We start from the raw sequence: 19432 nt of genomic DNA on the forward strand, positions 1-19432 counted from the left end.
AAGAACTTTAGGCTCGTGTGATGTCACTGTGTGGCCATGATTGAAGCAGACAGTAGCAGCAGGTGATCCCTGCTTCTCTGACCTCTCTCCAGAAGGAAGGCCGTGCTGTGCGGGCAGCGGATCGCCTTCACCAGTAACCTGCTGCAGTGCATTAAAGTCTCTGGCCTCTGTGATCCCCTTCGGATCTGTGAGAAAGGGTCACTGTCTCAGGCTTTGTGTCCCAATTCATGCTTTCCTTTATGTTCTACCTACGCTCTGCGGTTTTCTTAACATTCTCTTTGCCGCCTGTTTTAAGAACTTGACATAGATGGTTACTAGCAGAATACACATACTAGTACTAGGCCTTGGAAGCATCCTGGAACTGTTTTTGGAAGTCTAATTATTACTTGAAGTCTGTTCTTTTTATCTTTTGAGATTTATTCATCTTTTAGACCCTTTTACCTTAAGATATGCTTTTAGGTTACAATAAACAAGGCTAACTATTTCTGGATATATTCAAACGGGGACCGGCTTTTCTTTTTCATCTTGATGCATGCACAGTTCTTTTAATATTGATGGGATTGTTTTATTTCCTTGGTTGGCTGACTGCTTTCTTGACCAAGCTCCAGTGTTTCCTCTTTGTTGCTTTATCCTCTGCTCCATAGCAAACCCTGAGTTCCCATCTCCATCCACTCCTGGAAGCTTGATCCCAGGTAGCTCCATACCTTCTTGAATCCGTGATTTTGTTTAGTTTTTCAGTTATAAAATGAGGATCATCATTACCTTTTCTATTTCTCAATATTGCTACGAGGAGTAAATGAGATATCACATGTGAAAATGCTTTAAAAGCCATGTGTTGCCATAAAGTTGTAAGATCATCACTGTGGTCCCTGGTGCAGACTTCTGATAAAGGGCATGTGCTTAAGGAATATGCCAACATTAATTACAAAGGCATTTGGGCCTGTGGCCTAATTATCTGGAAGAAAAGCTGAAAATTCTATAACTCCATCATGTTGCCTGTCATGAATCACAGGCATTGGTTTCAGAACTGAGTCTTTGATGATTGACATTTTTAGCCAGATTATTACCATCAAGTCTGCAAAGACTCAGAGAGGAACATGACACTTGGAAGGCAGCTTGCTTCATGGTACTGTATTTCACTCTTCTTAAAGCAGAGGTCAGCAAACTATAGCCTATGGGTTAAAACCAGCCCACCATCTATTTTTATGCATCCCAAGCTAAGAGGAATTATCTTTTTAAATAGTTGGGGGAAAAAAAGAAGAGTAATATTTTGTGGCATATGAAAAGCATATGGAATCCAAATGCCAATGTCTACATAGTTTTGAATTTTATCCATAATTTGTTTGTCTTCTCTGGTTACATAAGTGCCTACATCAAAATATGGACTGGCCCCCAAATGCTACAATATGTACTGTTTTTACATAGTTTGCTGACCCCATCTTAAAGCTTTCATTCTGCACTGGAGTCCCAGGCATTCTAAGTCCTCATCAGTTGGAACACTGCCATGCCACTGACAGGACTTGATTTGTGCTAGGACTCTAACAGAGAGATGATTATCTAAACCAAGAAAGCTGAGGCTCAGGGATTGAAAGAGGAGAGGGGTCCATTTAGAACTCGGTCAAGATTGGAATGTGACAGGGAGAAGTGAACTATAAAAGATGGCAGTGGAAGAGACCAGTCCCTTTGGCCAGATGACTGAGATTTGGTTAGACCCATGTGGTGCGTTTCCTGTCCCTTCTCCATAGGGAAAACCTGATATCTGTCTTTACTTCATCACTTGCTTCCAGGATGGAGCAATAGATATTTTACTGATACTGTGTTGGGAAAGACAAAGAGAGCTTGCAATGCCTAACCCCTGGCTAGATTTCTCTCTGCCTCCATCACCCCACAGCCTTCCCTGATCTGCTGCCTGCCTCCCTTGTTCCTCACCCTACGGCTCCCAGACTCTGAGAAACAGTGGACCCCATTCACAGCCTCTAGCTTTCTCACCTTCCTTCCAGGTTTTTCATGATTCTCTCCCTTGTACCATTTAGCTTTGTCCAGGCCAATCTCGCATCCCCAGATTGCTTAACACTGCCTTCCAATTTGCCTCCTTGGGCAGGGGGTTTAAGGGACTAATGAATTTTCCCAACCCTGGGAACACTGGGTGTGTTGGTACTGTGAGGGTCCTTCTTCCATGGTTTGAGAGTATTGTAAAGTACTGTCATCTCTTGATGGGTTTCTTACCCGCAGGAGGACAGAGAATTTTCTGGGAAGTGGAGAAAGGTACATGCTAGAGTTAAGACATCGAAACTAGAAGAATACTTTCCCTGGCACCTGTTAAGACTCAGTGCATGGAGTTGAGTTCTGGAAAAACTGGAAATGTTACACAGGGAGTGATCACAATTGTTCCAGGTCAGAACAAAACCAGAGGTGCCATGGTTCTGGGAGATGTTTGAACACTGAGTTGCCTAGCCATTGTCAAGGCTTTATCTGGTCTGCAGTTTACTTTCACTGTTTGTTGTGCAATACCGCAACATCAATTAAGCTTCTTAATGTGGCTTTGCTCAGATTGACAGACCCAGGAGGGCTGAAAAAGTGGAGGGTGAAGTACAGATCACGGATGCTCTGTGCAGTTAATGACCTGGGTAAATTCACAGTGAAACATTCTGACTGAGGAGGATGCATTCCCAGAGCACCTGGGAGAACCACCGAGCAGGAGAAAGTTGGCTGAGGGACAGCCACTTGTGGAACCAAGGACAGAATGTCACTGATGACTTCCCAATGAGCGCCCTTTCTCGGGAATATTCCATTGTAAGAAAATGAAAGCTTATTTTGTCACCAATTCCTTTAAGCAGAAATGGAGTCTTACTGGGTAAAATAACACTGATTAGCACAGCACTACAGAGAAGTCTTGAGGGTCGGATTTCACATCCCCTTTGGACTTTGTCTTCAGGCAGTTAGGCATTCAGGAGAAAATCCCTTCTCTTCATGTGGCTTCTTCAGCCACATCATTTGTGAAACAATTTTTAAGAGACAAAACACAATAGATCCCCACGCTTGTATTCCTCTTATCTGAGATGCCTCTTGAAACTTCCAACTAATCTTTTACATGGTTAATTTCTCCCCACTCCCAAGCCACACTATGAGATTAAAAAAAAAAAAAAAAAAGAAGGAAAAAAGGGAGAAGGGAAAAAACAGACGTCCCTTGTGTTACTCAGCAAGAGTATGTGATTTGTAAGTTTCTAAAAATCCTTCCAGCCCTGCTTATTTTGACAAAACTACTTAACACTTCAAGCAATGAACTACAGGGCATAAAAGTATAATCTGCAGAGAAAACCTTAATCCTCCATAGTAACCTATTTGAATTTCCTCAAACACATTTCGGTGTGTAGGCCTGGAGAATTAAGTTAATTGTTTGATCTGAGAAGAAAGGCAATTAGGGCTCTCTCTTGATCTTTCTGGTTCAATTCTAGTCAGGGGCAGCCACTGTTCTCCAAGGCTCCATTTGAGACCTCTATTATTATAATAATAGAGGTGAGCATTAGAATCGCTACAGTTAAGAGTCTCCTTGCACTTTCATTATGTGTTGTTTTATCAGGAAATTTCAAATTGTGATGGGCTAATATTCAGTGTATAAATGGTCAGCTAGCTGCTTAAAAAAACAAAAACAAACAAACAAAAAAAACCCCACTTCATTTCAAATTCCTTCCTTAACCTGAAATGAATGAAAATTTACAGAATCAGCTCTTGAGGTGACGGGTCCTGTGGGTTCCAAGTTCTGGCTAACTTACAGGCAAAGATCCTAGGGGCTTCTCTTTACAGGGACAACTCTAGGGCCACTGACTGTGCAAGACAGAGGTGGGTGATCTCAAGGGGAAATGATGTTCTGAGAACTTGCTTGAAACAGAGCAGCACTATGACAATCTAGTCAGAGACAAAAACGAGATGTGTTATATAAGATTAAATAAAGATCATTTGTTCAAAGCAAATACTAAAGAGGGAGTTTGCTGGAGATGACACTGTTGGTGACTAAAGCCTGTCCCAAGCCACCAGTCAGTGCTGTCACTGATGACTTACGCCTCACCTCAGGTTTCTGTGGCTCTCATTGCAAATAACTCAGCAAGAGTATTCCTGGAGCTGCTGTTCATCTGCCTTGTCCATTTTATCTGGGCTTCCTGCCCTGTAGAGGTGGAAAAACCAAGGTTGACAAGAGAGGACAAGCTGTCCTCTTCCTGCAGGACCCCACTAGCAGATGCTGAACTATTTTAGCATTTAGCTCTTGCCTGAACCTAGGCCCAGGAGATCCAGAGAGGGAGAACATGCTCCACTGGTCTCCAGTGCATTCTCCCTCTCAGCCTGAGTTCCTGTAGGAAGATTGCTTAAAGGAAGCTGGAGCTCCCCTTGGGTGTTGTAGAGGAGCCCCATTATTTTTAGTCATCAAACAGTAATGGGAAGGAGCCCAGGCACGGTGCTAGTTGCCCAGATTTCCAAGGTGCATTAGTGATAGTCCTGTCCACCCAGAGCTTGTGGACTAGTGGGGAAAGATGGGTAAGTGAAGAGCCAGTGACAATACAATGTGACGATGTGATTCAGGAAAGAATCCAAGAATGTAGATCTCACTCAAATATAAGATCCAGGGAAAGGCTTGCTGGAAATAGTGTTTGGGTAAGGCCAAATAGATGAGTAAGAAATAATTAGCAAGGAGGTAGCCTATTTCATGCAGTCCTGGAGGGGAGAGAAATCAGAACATATTGAAGGATCTGCAATTACTTCTGCAACGCTGGAGAGTAGCATTTTGGTGGGAGCCAGCACAAAGGGCTGATACCTGCTCCTGAGGGATTTCATGCCATGGGAAGAAACTTGGGCTTAACTTTACAGTGATGGGAAACCTTGACGGTATTTTAAACTTAATAGGAACGTGAAGAGATTAGCTACTCAGAGAATGGGAGCGTACTAGTTTTCTATTGCTTTTAAAAACAACATCCCTAGCTTGGCCAACTCAACACAAAATTAACCATTGTAACCACCTATTATCTAAAAAAACAAATCAGATTTTTGTGAGATGTCATAATGATATTGTGGTTGAAAAATAGAATATTCTACCGGATGAAAGGCCTTTTCTCCTGGGGAGTATGGTAAGGTAGAGTCCGTAGCCTAGCCAAGTACATCAACCCCCAAAACCTGAAGGAATGGTCACTCTCTCCTAAGCCTCTGTGTGGCACCTGAAACACACGGGTGTGTTTCCTTTTTTTAAATAAAGTGCTCTTTGAGGACATGGATTCTGCTTAGTGTTTTAGACCCAGAATGCAGTAGATGCTCATCATGGGCCCTTGATTGAGAGCTGGAGCTTGCAAGGTGCCTGGACTTCATGTAAAGTGAGAAACAAGTATCTTCAAGTCCCCCCCCCCCCCCGCCCAACACCCTCCAAGGTGACTTGTGAAAAGAAACTTTTTCTATTCAGCCTCTAGGAGCAACAGCATGTGACATACAGTTGAGTTAGTGAATGAACTTACCATCTTGCCGGCTCTTCTCCAGAGCAGAACTAGGGGAGTCAGACATGGTTGGATTGGACAGGCAGCAGGGTTGGAGTCTGGTCGCAGTGGCCTGCCAAGTTGCTCCACATGGTTAGCTATAGAATCTGGTTGCCAGTCTCCTAATGCTCTGTAAAGTGCTGATCCGCGAGGCCAATCTGCCTTCACAGTGTCTGCTGGGTTCCATCACAAGAGCTAAACTAGTATTTTACAGACTTCACTTCTCCATGTTTCAAGAGCCATTAATTTGGAGAGAGAAGATGGAAAAGGCCAGATAAAAATTCCTGAACAGCATGTTGGATTCATTACTATTTTCATGCACATTCAAGATCGGGAATGTGTTTGCTTAGGGGGAAGAAAAAATCAACTGTTTTGCTTTGCTCCTAACATTGTCAAGGTCACCTGTGACTCCAGTGTTCTCTTTCCAGTCCTGCGATCTGGTGCTAGCATGACTTAAATATAATGCTCAAGCAGACTTCACCCCCGAGGGTGGCAGAAACAACCTGGCTCAGAAATGAGTGTCCTCTCCCTCCTCAGTGCCACCCCATGGTCATCTCCTGGCCTCACTGGTGGGGAGCAGGGGCGTCATGGCAACCTTCTCTTACAGGCATCAGCAACAAGTTGCTCACTGACTGCATCTTCCTTTAGACTGATTAATGAATGATGACGTACCCACAACTGGCCTTCAAGATCTGCGTGAGCATGCAGCCACCAACAGTTATGTAAATGTGCATTCAACACTAAAAAATCAGACATAAAAGATAAGGCAGGCCATGGAAGCCACCTGTATGGCATCTCATCATTTCAACACTTAGAGCTTGGGTGTGCAGGTCTGGCGGGGTAGAATTCCCTGTGTGATGGAATCATGGGGGATTTACTTTCCTATTTTTTTTACAATATTTTCAAAGTAACATTTGTTTCTTTTTCCTGCCAAGAAAATAATCTTCCAAATTTTCAATAATGGATCTATAGCATTTCTAGTTATACAGGTAAGAAAAGAAACACTCCCAGACACCTGAAGTGCTCACTATTCTTCTCCTCTCCCCCAACTCCTACTGCACCTCTTGCCACTGAACTCCTTGTGGACCGTGCATTCCTGTTATAGCACACAAGCTCCCTGAGGGCAGGGGGGCTTGGTCTGTTCTGTTCACTGATGAAACGGCAGTGCCTGGAACAATGCCTGATATATAGAAGGCATTCATATATAATATTCACTGAAATAATAATAAAACACATTTGTGTTCCAAAGAAGTTTTGCTTTTATTAATAAGAAATCAGTGATGCTCAGTGTAAAATAACATTTTTTTTTTAAAAAAAATGTCATGTCCTCTAATGTAAAGCTAGCCCTTTACTGAAGGGACTACTTACAGAAGCTGATGGAAGCTATGAATGCTCCTCCCTGCTCCCTACCCCTTCTCCCTCTCCACCAGGTAAAGCTGAATACAATTTCAGGAGGTTCTGAGACTTCTTTGAAGTTTCTCTATAATCTTCTCAAAGGGACATCTGACCCCAAGATGAGAGCAGTTGGTTGAAAGAGTGGTCTCGCTTAGATTCATGACTTTATGACTTCTCCTGTATGCCAATGATTTGAAGAATGCATGTGACTCACTAGCCAGTTAAATGTTAAATGGACCCCTCCTACAAAAAACTCACTGCTTACAGAGGGTTAAGTTCAGTATTTGCGACTGAGAACCCGACAACAACCAGGTGAAAGCTGAGAATTCAGTTAATAATCCAGGGGTTTTGAAAAGTACAGTTGTTATTACCATATAGTCAAAATACCTGATAAAGTGAATTTTCACCTATCAGCTGACAGTCTGAGGTTACAATCTAAGACAGAGATAGAAAAACAGGATCTATTCTACATAGAATATGCTTTTTAAATTTTATTGTTTAAAGGGCAAAATAAAAGGGAATAACGCACATCCACCCAAGTGAAGTTTCCATTAAATACAAGACTCAAATACTTTGTAATAAAGATCATCCAGCTAAAAACAGAATATTTGATCAGTAAAACAACAACAGCAATTTGACTTTGAGTTTTATTTCAATGGGCACAATTCATTCATTGTCTCTGGGAAAACTAGGCTAGGTCTCGATGGGCAACAGTCACAGTTATTAAGCAAGTAAATACTCCGCCACTTCCATGCCCTCCTTCACTTCTTTATGTCTTCAGTCTCATCTGGCTCTCTCTCTTGATGCTCTCTTTCCCACCTCATTTCTTTTAACTCTTGTCTGTACTTCCGCTCAATGAACCGCTTCTGATGGGCCATCTGGGGAAAGTTATCTGACACAAGGAGATATATTTTATACTTAATAAAAGATAGCCACTTGTGCAAAGAATGATGCAAACTAACACATACACACAACATACACTTATATCCATGTATGTAGCTGTGTTTTACTTTTGTTATTCAGAAATAAACAGGAGTCTGGATCAGCATTCCCAATTCTAGATTTCAACATCTGAGGTGATGAGTATAAATGGTACCAAAATATACAGAAATGTTAAAACACAGATGTGTGGTTCTGGAATGTTCCCAACCAGATGCTTTAACACTGTTCTCCTGGCAACAAGTGATTTTTGGGGAGAAATTAAAAGACACCATACAACAGAGTGGTCTATTTTTGAAAAGCTCAAACCAAAGCTTCAGACACATAGTGGTAGTATATATCAAGAACTAAAGTTTCTGAAAAAAGTCTAAAGGATCTCAGAAGGACAAAAGGAGGCCACATTCTAAGTCATTATGTTTGGCAATTAATTCTATTTTTAAAGTTTACCAGGAAAGGTCCAAAGCCCATACCTGTAAAAGTAAATCAAGTAGAGAATTTTGATTTGATTAAAGAAAAACATCACTCAGTGGCACAGTTGAAGCTATATTTAGTTTGATATTTGACACTGTGAAACAGTGCTGACGCAAGAAAAATCTGGACTAAGATTTGGAAATTTTATAATTCTGTGGTCATTTATGGTCTAACTTTTTTGTGTAGCAATGAAGAAATCAAGTGTAGAACAGAAATAGTCATTTCATATACTTAGTCACATACATGTACTTAAATGACAAGCTTCTCAAAGGAAGCGTGTACCATCTGGTAATGCAAAGGCTCTGCCTGGCCAGCTGAGGGACTGCTGTGGGCAATAGGCTCTTCTTCCTTATGAAGCAGAGCTGAGGGAGAACATGGCCTCTTTGGGCCTTGCAAGTTAAGTTTGTGTGTCTGTGTTTTAAGGGTGAAGCATAATGAGTGACTTTATTTACAGTATATTCCTAAATTCTTTTATACAGTGTTCATTCCTCACCCATGTTGGAGATGGGTCAGGGAGGTGAAAAAAAAAAAAAAAAGCAACAGGCAGTGATTCAGTAAAGACCTTACAGTGATTTTTTTAAAAAAATATTTTGTTTTTAGGTGTAGTTGGTCACAATACCTTTATTTTATTTATTTTCATGTGATGCTGAGAATCAAACCCAGCGCCTCCCACGTGCTGGGCGAGTGCTCTACCACTGAGCCACAACCCCAGCCCCCTTACAGTGATTTTTAAACAAGAAGAACACAACATTTATATTTTAGAAATAAAACAGTAATAAAATCTTCTTCCCTAAATAATAGCAAATTGATTTCTTATGTACTATGTAAATCACAGGTTTCAAATATTACAAATACTTTCTTAAAGAATAAACATAACCCAAGAAGTTAGTTGTAAAACTAACTTCATTTCTATGAAATGAACCCTATTTCTTCGGTAAATACTACTGTAAAATTTAACTTGCATTTTTAAAAGAAAATCCCAGTATTGGTAGACTTCAAGAATATGTCCAGATAGCCTTTTTTCCCCTAAGTAAAAACGTGTATACACATTGCACAGATAGAAAAACATTTAATACCATTCCATCATCTACCCTTACAATCGGAGACTACAGGTATGTACCAATGGGTATACTTTTTTTTTGTTTACTACAATCTAAGCATTTCCCTATATCATTAATCTTCAAAAATATAATTTTAGTGGCTACAAAATAGTCTACATTTGGATGTAGCAAGAGTTGGTAAACTACTGCCATAGGTCAAATACAGCACTTTACCTGTTTTTCTCAATAAAGTTTTATTGGAACACAGATGCATACCTCTTAGTTTGCATACTAATTATGCTTGTGGGCCACTGTGCCAGAGTTGAGTAATTTTTAAATTCGGTGTAGCCTGTGAAGCCTAAAATATCTGTCCTTTTATGAAAAATGTTTGTCAGTTCCTGGAATATACTATAATTTATTAAGCATTTCCTTAATATTAAACAAAGTTTTCTTTTAATATTATAAGTCAAGCTATGATTACCATGGTATGTGAACCCTAGTTCATATTTCAATTAAATCAAATAATTTGTTCAAAGAGTATGAACTTTTTTAAGGACCTGACACATATAGCCAAGTTGCTTTCTAGCAGTTTAAACTAGTCATTCCTACCAGTATGTTTGTGGAGGCCTGTCTCAGAACAGGTAAGCTTTCTGGTACTGTTTAAAGCTAAAATCAATTAAAAAAAAAAAAAAAAAAGCCTCCAAAGATAACCTCTAACAATTCTGTAACTGGAAAATGGAACCTTACCTTTATTTCAATATGTGATTGTGAATATATATATAAATAAAATGGGTGAAAAAATTCCCAGCAGATTCAATGTAAAACTCTCAGTGAAGATTCCATGGACATTAGATCTTGGCTGCACTGGCTTCTCCCCCACCCAACTACCTCCCTGCTCTCCCAAACAGGAAGGCACTGTCTGTGGATTACCACTTGGGTCTCAGCCCTCTTTCCTTTCCTGGAATCCTTCCCACAGCTGAGTGTCCTGGGCCTCTTCACTCTTGCTTCCTGCAGTTCACTCTCTCCCACCTCTTTTCACTGGGTACTCGCAGCGTAACTGAACTACATTATCATGGTGTGCCCACACGTCTGCGTAGAAGAAAAATGGCTCGCACTCAATTTAGAAAAGACCATGCAGTCCCTTCCATGGTCAATTATGTGACTTAAGTTTCTTCAACCCAGGATTTCCACTCTTGAAATCTATCCCATAGAACTGAAAGCACCCATATATAGACATTTATTTTGGTAATGATAAACGTGTACACACAGAAACAAAGTATTCGCCACAATAATAATAATTTTAAAAGCTGAATAAAAGATAGCACATCCATAGTGGGAAATAGTATGCAGTCATTAAGAAAGAATGGAGGGGCTGGAGCTATTGCATAGTGGTAGAGTATGCAAGAGGTCCTGGCTTCAATCTCCAGTACTCGGGGGGAAAGAAAAGCAGGAAAAAATGTATTGAAGCATTCCCTTTGACTTGCAAGATTTCCCATGATGTATTACTGAGCAAGAATAATGTATCTCATGTAAGATTTTAGTATACAAATATATGCAGAAGCATGTAAATACTTAATATAGATATATGGGTGAAAACACAATAACCTCATGTTCACATGAGCTACATGGGCTGAGAGTGGGACTCTAATGTAAAAAAGGAAAACGACAATCAAAATGTACTCTCAGGAATAATTGATTTTTAAGTTTTAAGCCCATTTTATACATATCTTACATTTTACTATACTCTGTTGGAGAATAATTATGAAGAAAACAAGATCACATTTTATCAGTACTTACCATTTTTCTACTTCCTCATTTTCTCTCCATAAAACACTCATTACACTATGAACATATAATTATAGAAAAAGAGATAGGCTTACATTTTTCAAGTGCATCCATTGCTGCTCCCATTTCTGCTTGCTGAATACTATTAAATAAAATAAAGGTGAGGTACACTTTAATTTAAAGATTATTTTTTCAAAAACACAAGTTATGGCTATAAATTATTACGGCTGGTTTTCATGTTTGGTGCATAAAATTTCATGTGATTTTTCTGTTGTCAAGTATTGAATTGTGCAGATAGGAACATACACAAGAGCATGAGAAATGTCTTTTATTTGCATAAAGCCTATTTAAGATACTCATTCTACACTTTTCATATGCAATAAAATGTCTTCCATTTATAATAGGTCTGAAGTATTTCTTGCTTAAGGTTGAATACTCTCAATGTAAAGTTTAAAAAGGAAATAAATAAAATAGAGAAACAAGATATAGATTGGAGGGGTCAAAGAAAAGCGATAATACACGTAATTTTTTTTAAACAAAGATGAGAGCATTTCCACAAAGTTCAAATGAGATGTGATAAGAAATCAAAGATCTAAGGACTATGTCATGCACAACATGTCTAGCTTGCATCAATGTGTACTCTGCTGAGACTAAAACTGGATAGAACTGACCTGTGTACCAGCAAAAGTGGATTTCTCTAAGTAAGCAAAGCCCTTTATGTAATGGCATTCCCTGTTTAAGGATGTTTATAAAGTTCAGAGGTTGGCTTGGTGGGGACATTAATCCTTGGGATTCACTTTACTATTATCCTCAAACACTCCACACTCTAAGTTAGCAAGGAGACTATAGGACTTGAAAATACCAAGTAGGGACGTCCTTGCACACAGGACAGTCATTCCATGAAATTTGAAGTATTTTCTTCCCATACCTTGGTCCTTTCCCACAGCCTATTCTTTCTCCCTTGAAATAAACGGCCACAGTATAGGTTCTAGCGTGGGATGGCCCCACTGTCTGCAGAGTCCTAAAGTGAAATAAAAGAACATTAATTATAGAAAAGCACTAATTAATTTTTCTTGCTACTATAAAACTCCAACAAACCCCATGTACTTATTGCTTAGACAAAGGGAGGTAAAAATAACAAGTAACATGAAAATGGTAGAAAACGGAGAGGGGTAAGTTTTTAATTTATCAAACTGACCAAATACTGAGAGCTTTTGAAGTAGCAAATTTTAAAAATTCTGTACTTCATTTTTATATTTTTCCCAAAGTAATATGAATAGCATCTAAACACTCACAGTGCAGTGCAATATACTTCCAACTGACATCTAAGTGTGCATGTTTAAAGTATCATAAAATTTAAAAAGTTCTACTGTGAAAGTTAAAAGCTTTAGTCTGTTCACTGTTTTTCAGTGCTAATCACTGCTAAAACCAGTAAACATTCAGGTAATATACCTCAGGTCATGTCTGAGAGGTTTCACATCCTTTATGGATTCTTTCTATTGTCTGATATTTTATCAAAAAGATCAGAAAACATATTTAATTTCTGAAACATCTAAGATCATTTCAAAGGTACATTATAATGCCAAGTACAAAACACAATCACCCAAAAACAAAGCTACAGGATTTTAATGAAGTAGTCCAGATTTCAAATACAGTAAATCTGATAACTTCATGGAAAAGGGAAATTAAAAATAACCAACAAAGATAATGGAATGAATATAGTAATCGTGAAAAAACTATGTAAAACAACCCCATCATCTTGATAACAAAGAACAGACTCATCATGTACTCCTCTGGGGGGTGGGGGGCATGAGAAGGGAGCACAGCAATTTCCTTTGTGTTCCTAAGCTCCAAGGGATGAGCGTGCAGTGCTGGCTTCTCCACGGCAGTACTTACTAGGGCAATTGTGCCTGGCCTATGAAAAGTTTATCATCCTATTTAGTTTATTGAACCTTAATTATCACTTTGACGAGGAAATGCTTTGAGCCTTTCATATAATACAGCTCAGATATTCATTATGCTTATTAGGCACATATTAAAGTGCCATTTCTAAACATTTGGGCTTCTTTCCCCAATAAATAAAGGAAATGTTGTTTTGTAGTAACAGCTTCTTGGCACAATTCGTGTAGCTTGCTGTGGGGTGATTCAACCTTCTCCTGGACTCAGTTTTGCTTTTAGCAAAAACCCTATGAACTGTTCTGAGTATTAAATAAAAATATGAAAAAAGATTTAAAATTCCCAACTGCCACTATGTTTCTCCTTGAGTATTCTGAAGCTTAAAAAGTCCAAAGGAGGGCTTTCATTTCATATGGAACACACATACACAAATGTGTGTTTGCAACCACTTCTGCATAGGCAAGGGGTAAAACAGCTCTGAAAATACATTTTTAAAAATCCCTAAAATCACATATCAACAATACTTTAGGATGACACCTATATACTTGGATAATCCTTTCAGTTTATAATTCCTCTTTAAATCACCTTCTGAATCAACATATAAGTGTCACAAGACGATTACTTGTCTTCAGAGTCAAACCTACTATCATCACAACTGGTAGATGTGGTAAGTGACCCATTACTTACCTTCATTGCTCTTGAATGACTTTTGGCTATTACTCAGAGTGAAAAGATACTCAAAAGTATAAGGCTGCTTTTGATACAAATTCTAAGAAAGAAGCTTTTAATATCTGAGTAACCCAGCAGCAGTGAACAACTGCCCTGCTTCTCACAGTGACCACTGAGGGAGACAACCTATCTGTTAGGTGACAGAGACAGAAGCCAATAGGCATTCAAGGGCAAGTACAGAAAAGTACCCAAATACTGCTACAAATAAGCACCCAGGATCTTCTAATTTAGATGCAGAAGTTGTGCTAGGCTGTGTTTCTAGATTTGAAGAAATAAGAAGACAAATATAAAAATGTACATAAGAACAATTCTTATTTTGATCTTGTAATTTTAGTATGTCTTCCTGCCATGCAGTAGTACAGAGAATTTCAGAGCTGGGAGAAGGCACAGAGATAAATGAGAGATAAATCATCCATAAATGATTTTAGGGATGTTTAAAAATGTATTTTCAATGCTGTTTTAGCCCTTGCCTATGCAAATACATGGTTCCATCTTACTGCCAAGATGGAGAGGCCCAAGGAGTTTCTCTGCTGGGCCCAGGGTCTCACCAACAGTCAGTAAGTCTTGATCCTGGGCTTTCATCATGATCAGCCCATTCATTAGTTTTCCCTCAAAGCACATGAAGATCAGCTAAGCATACTGGTCCAGTGGTCTGCAAGCAACGAGTACTTACTTGTACAGGGGAATGTCTGGCTCTTTCCCTTCTGTCCTAAGTGTCAAGCAGCACTGCTGTAGCTGGGATTTGGGGTCATTCCAATCTTGATTCAAAATGAACTCCTGTGGTAAGTTCCCAAAACGCATTTAGTAAAGGGTTCTGGAATCACCAGAAACAAAGTATACCACACATTTAAACTTCATATGAGCTTACTTTTAATCGTGGAAAGAAACAGACATTCATGAAAGTATGAACGTATTCCAAATCCTTATCAATGTACAGTGCTGCAATAAATGCTGGAAAAAAAATAAAAACAAATATTCACTGCAATTTATCAAAAAGAGCAAAAGACCTAGACTTTTAAGCAACATATTAATAAAGTTTTCACCTTCCAGGCCCTTTATATTTCAGCATAACTATTTCATCTTTCCTTAAAATTCTAATCTTTATCACTAATATTAGCAGCAGCAACATAGATGTGTTATTAAGATGCAAAATCACAGAGTACAAAGGCCAAATTGCAGTTAGCTAAGGGCTAAATAAAAGACACACAAAATGCTGCTGTACAGCAGGGAAGAAAGGGTACCTGAGTTCACAACCACATTATATCTAACAAATCAAAATGCAGCTTGAAGAACAACATATTCAGAATGTGTAACATATCAGAATAAACACATTCTCGAGGCCTACTACTCCCATCATTAATCTTCAGATCATCTATGTAAGAGTCCCACATTAAAATTTCATGAACAGAAGACGACAATTTTTAAAGATCTGCCCACATTAAGAAAAATTTGGTTCTGGGCTTAATGACAACATAACTATATATACAATTTTGCATTAATAAATGGTGAACTACTAAATATAGATAGATAAACAAACACTGTTTACAAAGATGATGCAATCAAAAAGGAACTTTAACTACGTTGACAAACAGTAGATTTAAAACAAACAACAGAAAAAACAAAAAAGAAAAAAAAATAGCTTTCATTGAGCTAAAGAGAAAAATGCTCTTGATTTCTCAACTAAATTTTTATATAATCTTAATCTTTCGGTTACTTTTATTCAGTTGTAAAACAATTCCTTAAATTGCCTTTGTACTTTTTAAATAATCTGGTTTTCTACATACTTTAATATTTGTATATAATTGCAATTGACAAAAATATTATAACAACAACAACAAAATTCTAAGGCCCGCAATGGTCCATTCCTTTGAGATAATATCTGAAGCACTAAAATTATTTATGTAATCCTTTAGTAATCGACAATGGAATTATTTATAATGCAACTACACCATATCAGAAACTGCAAAGTAGAACTGTGAGCTCATTCAAAATAATCGATGAAATTTTTCGTCTTTTGTGGACAACCTATCCCTTTCTCTGGGCCACTTTATGAAGGCTGCTGTGTGGCAAAAAGCTATGATTCACAATGACCAATCTTTATACCTGTTATTGTGTCACATAAAGGGATATGATGGCTGAGAGAGGGAGGACTATAGGGGAAACTACCATCGAACAGAGAGATTAAATGTAAATGCATTATTCACATCTTAATTTCAAATAATTTTCTTTCAAACAAGCTTTGATGAAAAGCATAAAATAACAAACAAACAACAACAACAACAACAAAAAAAACTAAAAGAGAAAAGAGGTTTCTTTAGCCAAAAGGTATAAATGAGGAGGATAAAAACTGGTCAACTTGACTTAAACTTTGAACTGTAGGTTAAGAGAAAAACTTTACCCTGTAGGACTCACATTCTAAAAGGTCCGCCAAGGTCTTGGTCCTCAGTGCCACGGGCCTCTTGGTTTTGTCATTAGTTATGGCGTACTCCTGCATGCCCAGCTCCTCTGCCACCTTGGCTTGAGTTCTGTTATTCACCAGAGAACTTCGCAGCAACTGGCCAGAAGGAATTCGAGCACATAAAGAAATCACTTCACTTTTCGTCTAGGGCTTGCTCATATGTTGGTCTGAACCAGCCCTGAGAACATCTCATGACAGGAACACCGGGTCTCCATCCTCAACCATTTCCCTTGGATGATGTGGAATATTCCATATGTTCCCTACTTCTCCTCCACAATCCATTCTGTTCTGCTACCTGGATTTTACTTAACACTTAGTTTTTTTACTTGTTTAGTAGCAGTGGGGTAGGGTTGGGGATATGCTATAATATGACAGAAGGTCAATAGTTTCTATCAAGTTTAATGCTATTAAATAAGGAAGGATTAAAATTTTTTAAAAATCATTTTTTTCTTAAGTATTATATATATTCAATAAAATATACCCCCTTTGAGGGAACAATTAGATCAATTTTGAAAATCTTATACATTTCCACTGCCCCAATTCCCTGTACCCCTAAGAAATCAATGCTCCCCCAACCAGCAGGCAAACAGCCTACTTTCTGTCACTGTACATTGGTCTTAAGGAAGGTTTCCTAAAAGTCTAAAACAAACATCAAATTTCAGGGCACAGATCTTAATTTTGATATTATAGGATTTAGAGAAATTATGTTTTAGTAAGCAATATTGAAAAGATTTAAATTATTTATGTACATTTTTCCTTTTATTATTATTTTAAAGATTTATGCTATCTGAATCTCAGTTTTCATACTTTGATCCTTTATCTTTAATCAATTAAAATTTTCATATTTCAATTTCAGGAATTCAAAACAAAAATTTCTACTAAGAATTTCAGACAGGTAAGAGTCCTCTAAAAACTATCCAAGGTAATATTAGATACCACCTAAAAATTATGCAACCAAGCTGTCACAGAGGTATCCACAAAACAACCTGGCTTAACACTCACTAGGAGAGAGGTGGGGAGGGAACCTAGTGGAAGGTGGGTAGATAGATGGGTAGAAAGATGGCAACTCCCCAAACAAAAACTGAATTATGCCCAATCTCCAGGATTTGGGGAAATAATGAACCTAAAACTATAATGCTTCCTACAATAGATATAACAAATTCCTGGTCTCTTGAAGAAACCTTCCTGAACACAGAGCAGGAGCAGGAAGCAGCTGGGTGGTGCTGGTATCATGCCCTCCACTGTTCCGCGACACACTTTGTTTATTAGATGCAAGTTTTATGCTCTATGGCTCAAAAGTGTCAACAGAGCTTATGAAAATCAAGATTTATTCTCAATGCTTGATATTGAATCCTTCACAATAGATAAATAAGAAACAATATGTTCTTAATTTGTCTGACAATGATTCATGAAGCAGAAATACAGCTTGATCTTCATAAGCCATGCTTGTTGTTGAATTTTAGACTATAACTCTTTGCCTGTCTCTGCTCCCTTCCTCCTATTTCCCCCTTAACTCCATCTTTTCTTCAATAGAGTGTTTCATTAAAATTAATGTCCATGACAGAGTTCAAAATTAAAAAGGACAAGTACAACCAAACATGGTGGCACACCCCTGTAATACCAGCTACTCAGAAGACTGAGGCAGGAGAATAGCAAGTTCGCTGCCAGGATGGGCAACTTGACACCTTGTCTTAAAATTTTAAAAGGGCTGGGCTGGTGATGTAGCTCATGGTAGTGTTCCTGAGTTCAATTCCCAGTACCACATTTTTTTACAAAAAGGCCAAGCATATAATGTTGATAGAAGACCCCAACAATAAGGAGACTACAGTCCAATATCTTATAATTACAGAAGACTTGGGCTGGAAGGGATGTATCTTTTCTGGATTAGATTTCAAATTGGAGGGGGAGGGTTCTCAAAGCAGAAGCCACGGGGGAACAGGAATGCTATTTTGGGAATACAGTTATGCTAACCAAAGGGGGTCCTCTCTGAACATATGCTTTTGATGAGGGAAGAAGACTCCGTAGGCTGCTTATATGGAGTGTTCATGCCTCAGAACCAACTACTCCAATGTACACATGAGCTCATGCAAGGGACGATATACCACTGGTTACTGGGCCCCAGCTGCCACCTTCCAGTGCCAGGGTTCCTGGTTCGTTATTGTATAGTAATGCTGTCTGACAGTGAAGGAGGAAAGCAGTGAGGATGAAACAGAAGTGCTTCCAGTTTTACTTAACACAGGCCCTGACAGGTCTTAAAGTAGCAGGGTGGCTAGCAGAAATTGAGATCTGTAAGTTCTTGCCACAACCCAGAGCCTGAACCAAAAGTCAGTGGGGAAGAAGGAAGCTATTAATCTTCCATATTTTTGTAGTCAGTTTAAATTTGGAAAGTAAGTTGAAAAGAGATAAGAAAGACCTTGCTCTTCACCTAAATAAGAAAGTCCAAATAGTGCTTCTTAAAGTTTCAATTTTCATCCTTTCCTTTATTGAACTCCGCTTCAGAATGAATCTGCCAGTTGCCAAAGAGTGGGATGGAGACAGGGATGGTAAGCAAAAAAAAAAAAAAAAAAAAAAAATCCTTCTGAGGTTATGGTGATTCAGTGTTCCAGTAGTGGAGGCTGATTATACACAAGACTCTGTGCCAAAAGCCACAGAACCTGAGAGGCTCAACAACATCCCATTACTGCCCTCAGGAACAGACAGTTCCTCTGGAAGCCACATGCAAACTGGCTGTTGCAATGCACTGTAGTGGCTTCAGTGTCAGCACAGAGAACACAGGTAAATGCGGGTGCTCCTCCTAGCCTTCCAGAAAGCTGACCCCCGAGTAGAGGCATTTCAGGGGCTCATCCACCTGGCTGTCATATCCAATGCCTACCTTCTTCCAGGAATCAAGGAATTAGAATTTATGGGGCTGTAAGCTGGACATGTGCCTTTTGAAAAAATTCATGTAGATAGATCATGATGAATGTAGAATCAGAAAAAGCCCAAGAGGCTAGTGACAGAAGGGTGGAGAAGAGTTTTCCAAGAAGAGGAACTGCTACAGAAAAAGCAAGGGGTCAAGATGCAGCTAGATGACTACCGGGTAGAACTGGAGGAGAAATCAGAGACAAATGAGGGAGAGCTGAGACAGGTGAGCTGCCAGGTGGTGTGAAGTCTATACTCTCCTATAGAGGATGAGGAATCCAAAAAGGGGGCAGTGGAAAGGCAAT

General features: G+C 38.9%; 1 protein-coding gene across 4 annotated transcripts in view; it reads right to left on the reverse strand.

Moving 5' to 3' along the window:
* Positions 1 to 6790: 6790 nt before the first annotated feature.
* The window catches only part of DROSHA (drosha ribonuclease III), a 118297-nt gene continuing 105655 nt past the window's right edge, over positions 6791 to 19432 (reverse strand). For 2 of the 4 annotated variants that reach the window (XM_081285080.1, XM_081285078.1), the window contains 6 exons: positions 16181 to 16322; positions 14637 to 14719; positions 14442 to 14545; positions 12072 to 12164; positions 11239 to 11285; positions 6791 to 7800 (listed from right to left, as the gene is read on the reverse strand). In XM_081285080.1, the coding sequence (XP_081141206.1) occupies positions 7670 to 7800; positions 11239 to 11285; positions 12072 to 12164; positions 14442 to 14545; positions 14637 to 14719; positions 16181 to 16322 (600 nt within the window). In that variant the 3' untranslated portion in view covers positions 6791 to 7669. The remainder of the gene's footprint in view (positions 7801 to 11238; positions 11286 to 12071; positions 12165 to 14441; positions 14546 to 14636; positions 14720 to 16180; positions 16323 to 19432) is intronic. The other 2 variants (XM_081285079.1, XM_081285077.1) reach the window with 1 other exon arrangement.

Source organism: Spermophilus citellus (genome assembly GCF_964194105.1).
Source record: "Spermophilus citellus genome assembly, chromosome: 1".
In the NCBI taxonomy this organism is placed as follows: Eukaryota; Metazoa; Chordata; class Mammalia; order Rodentia; family Sciuridae; genus Spermophilus; species Spermophilus citellus.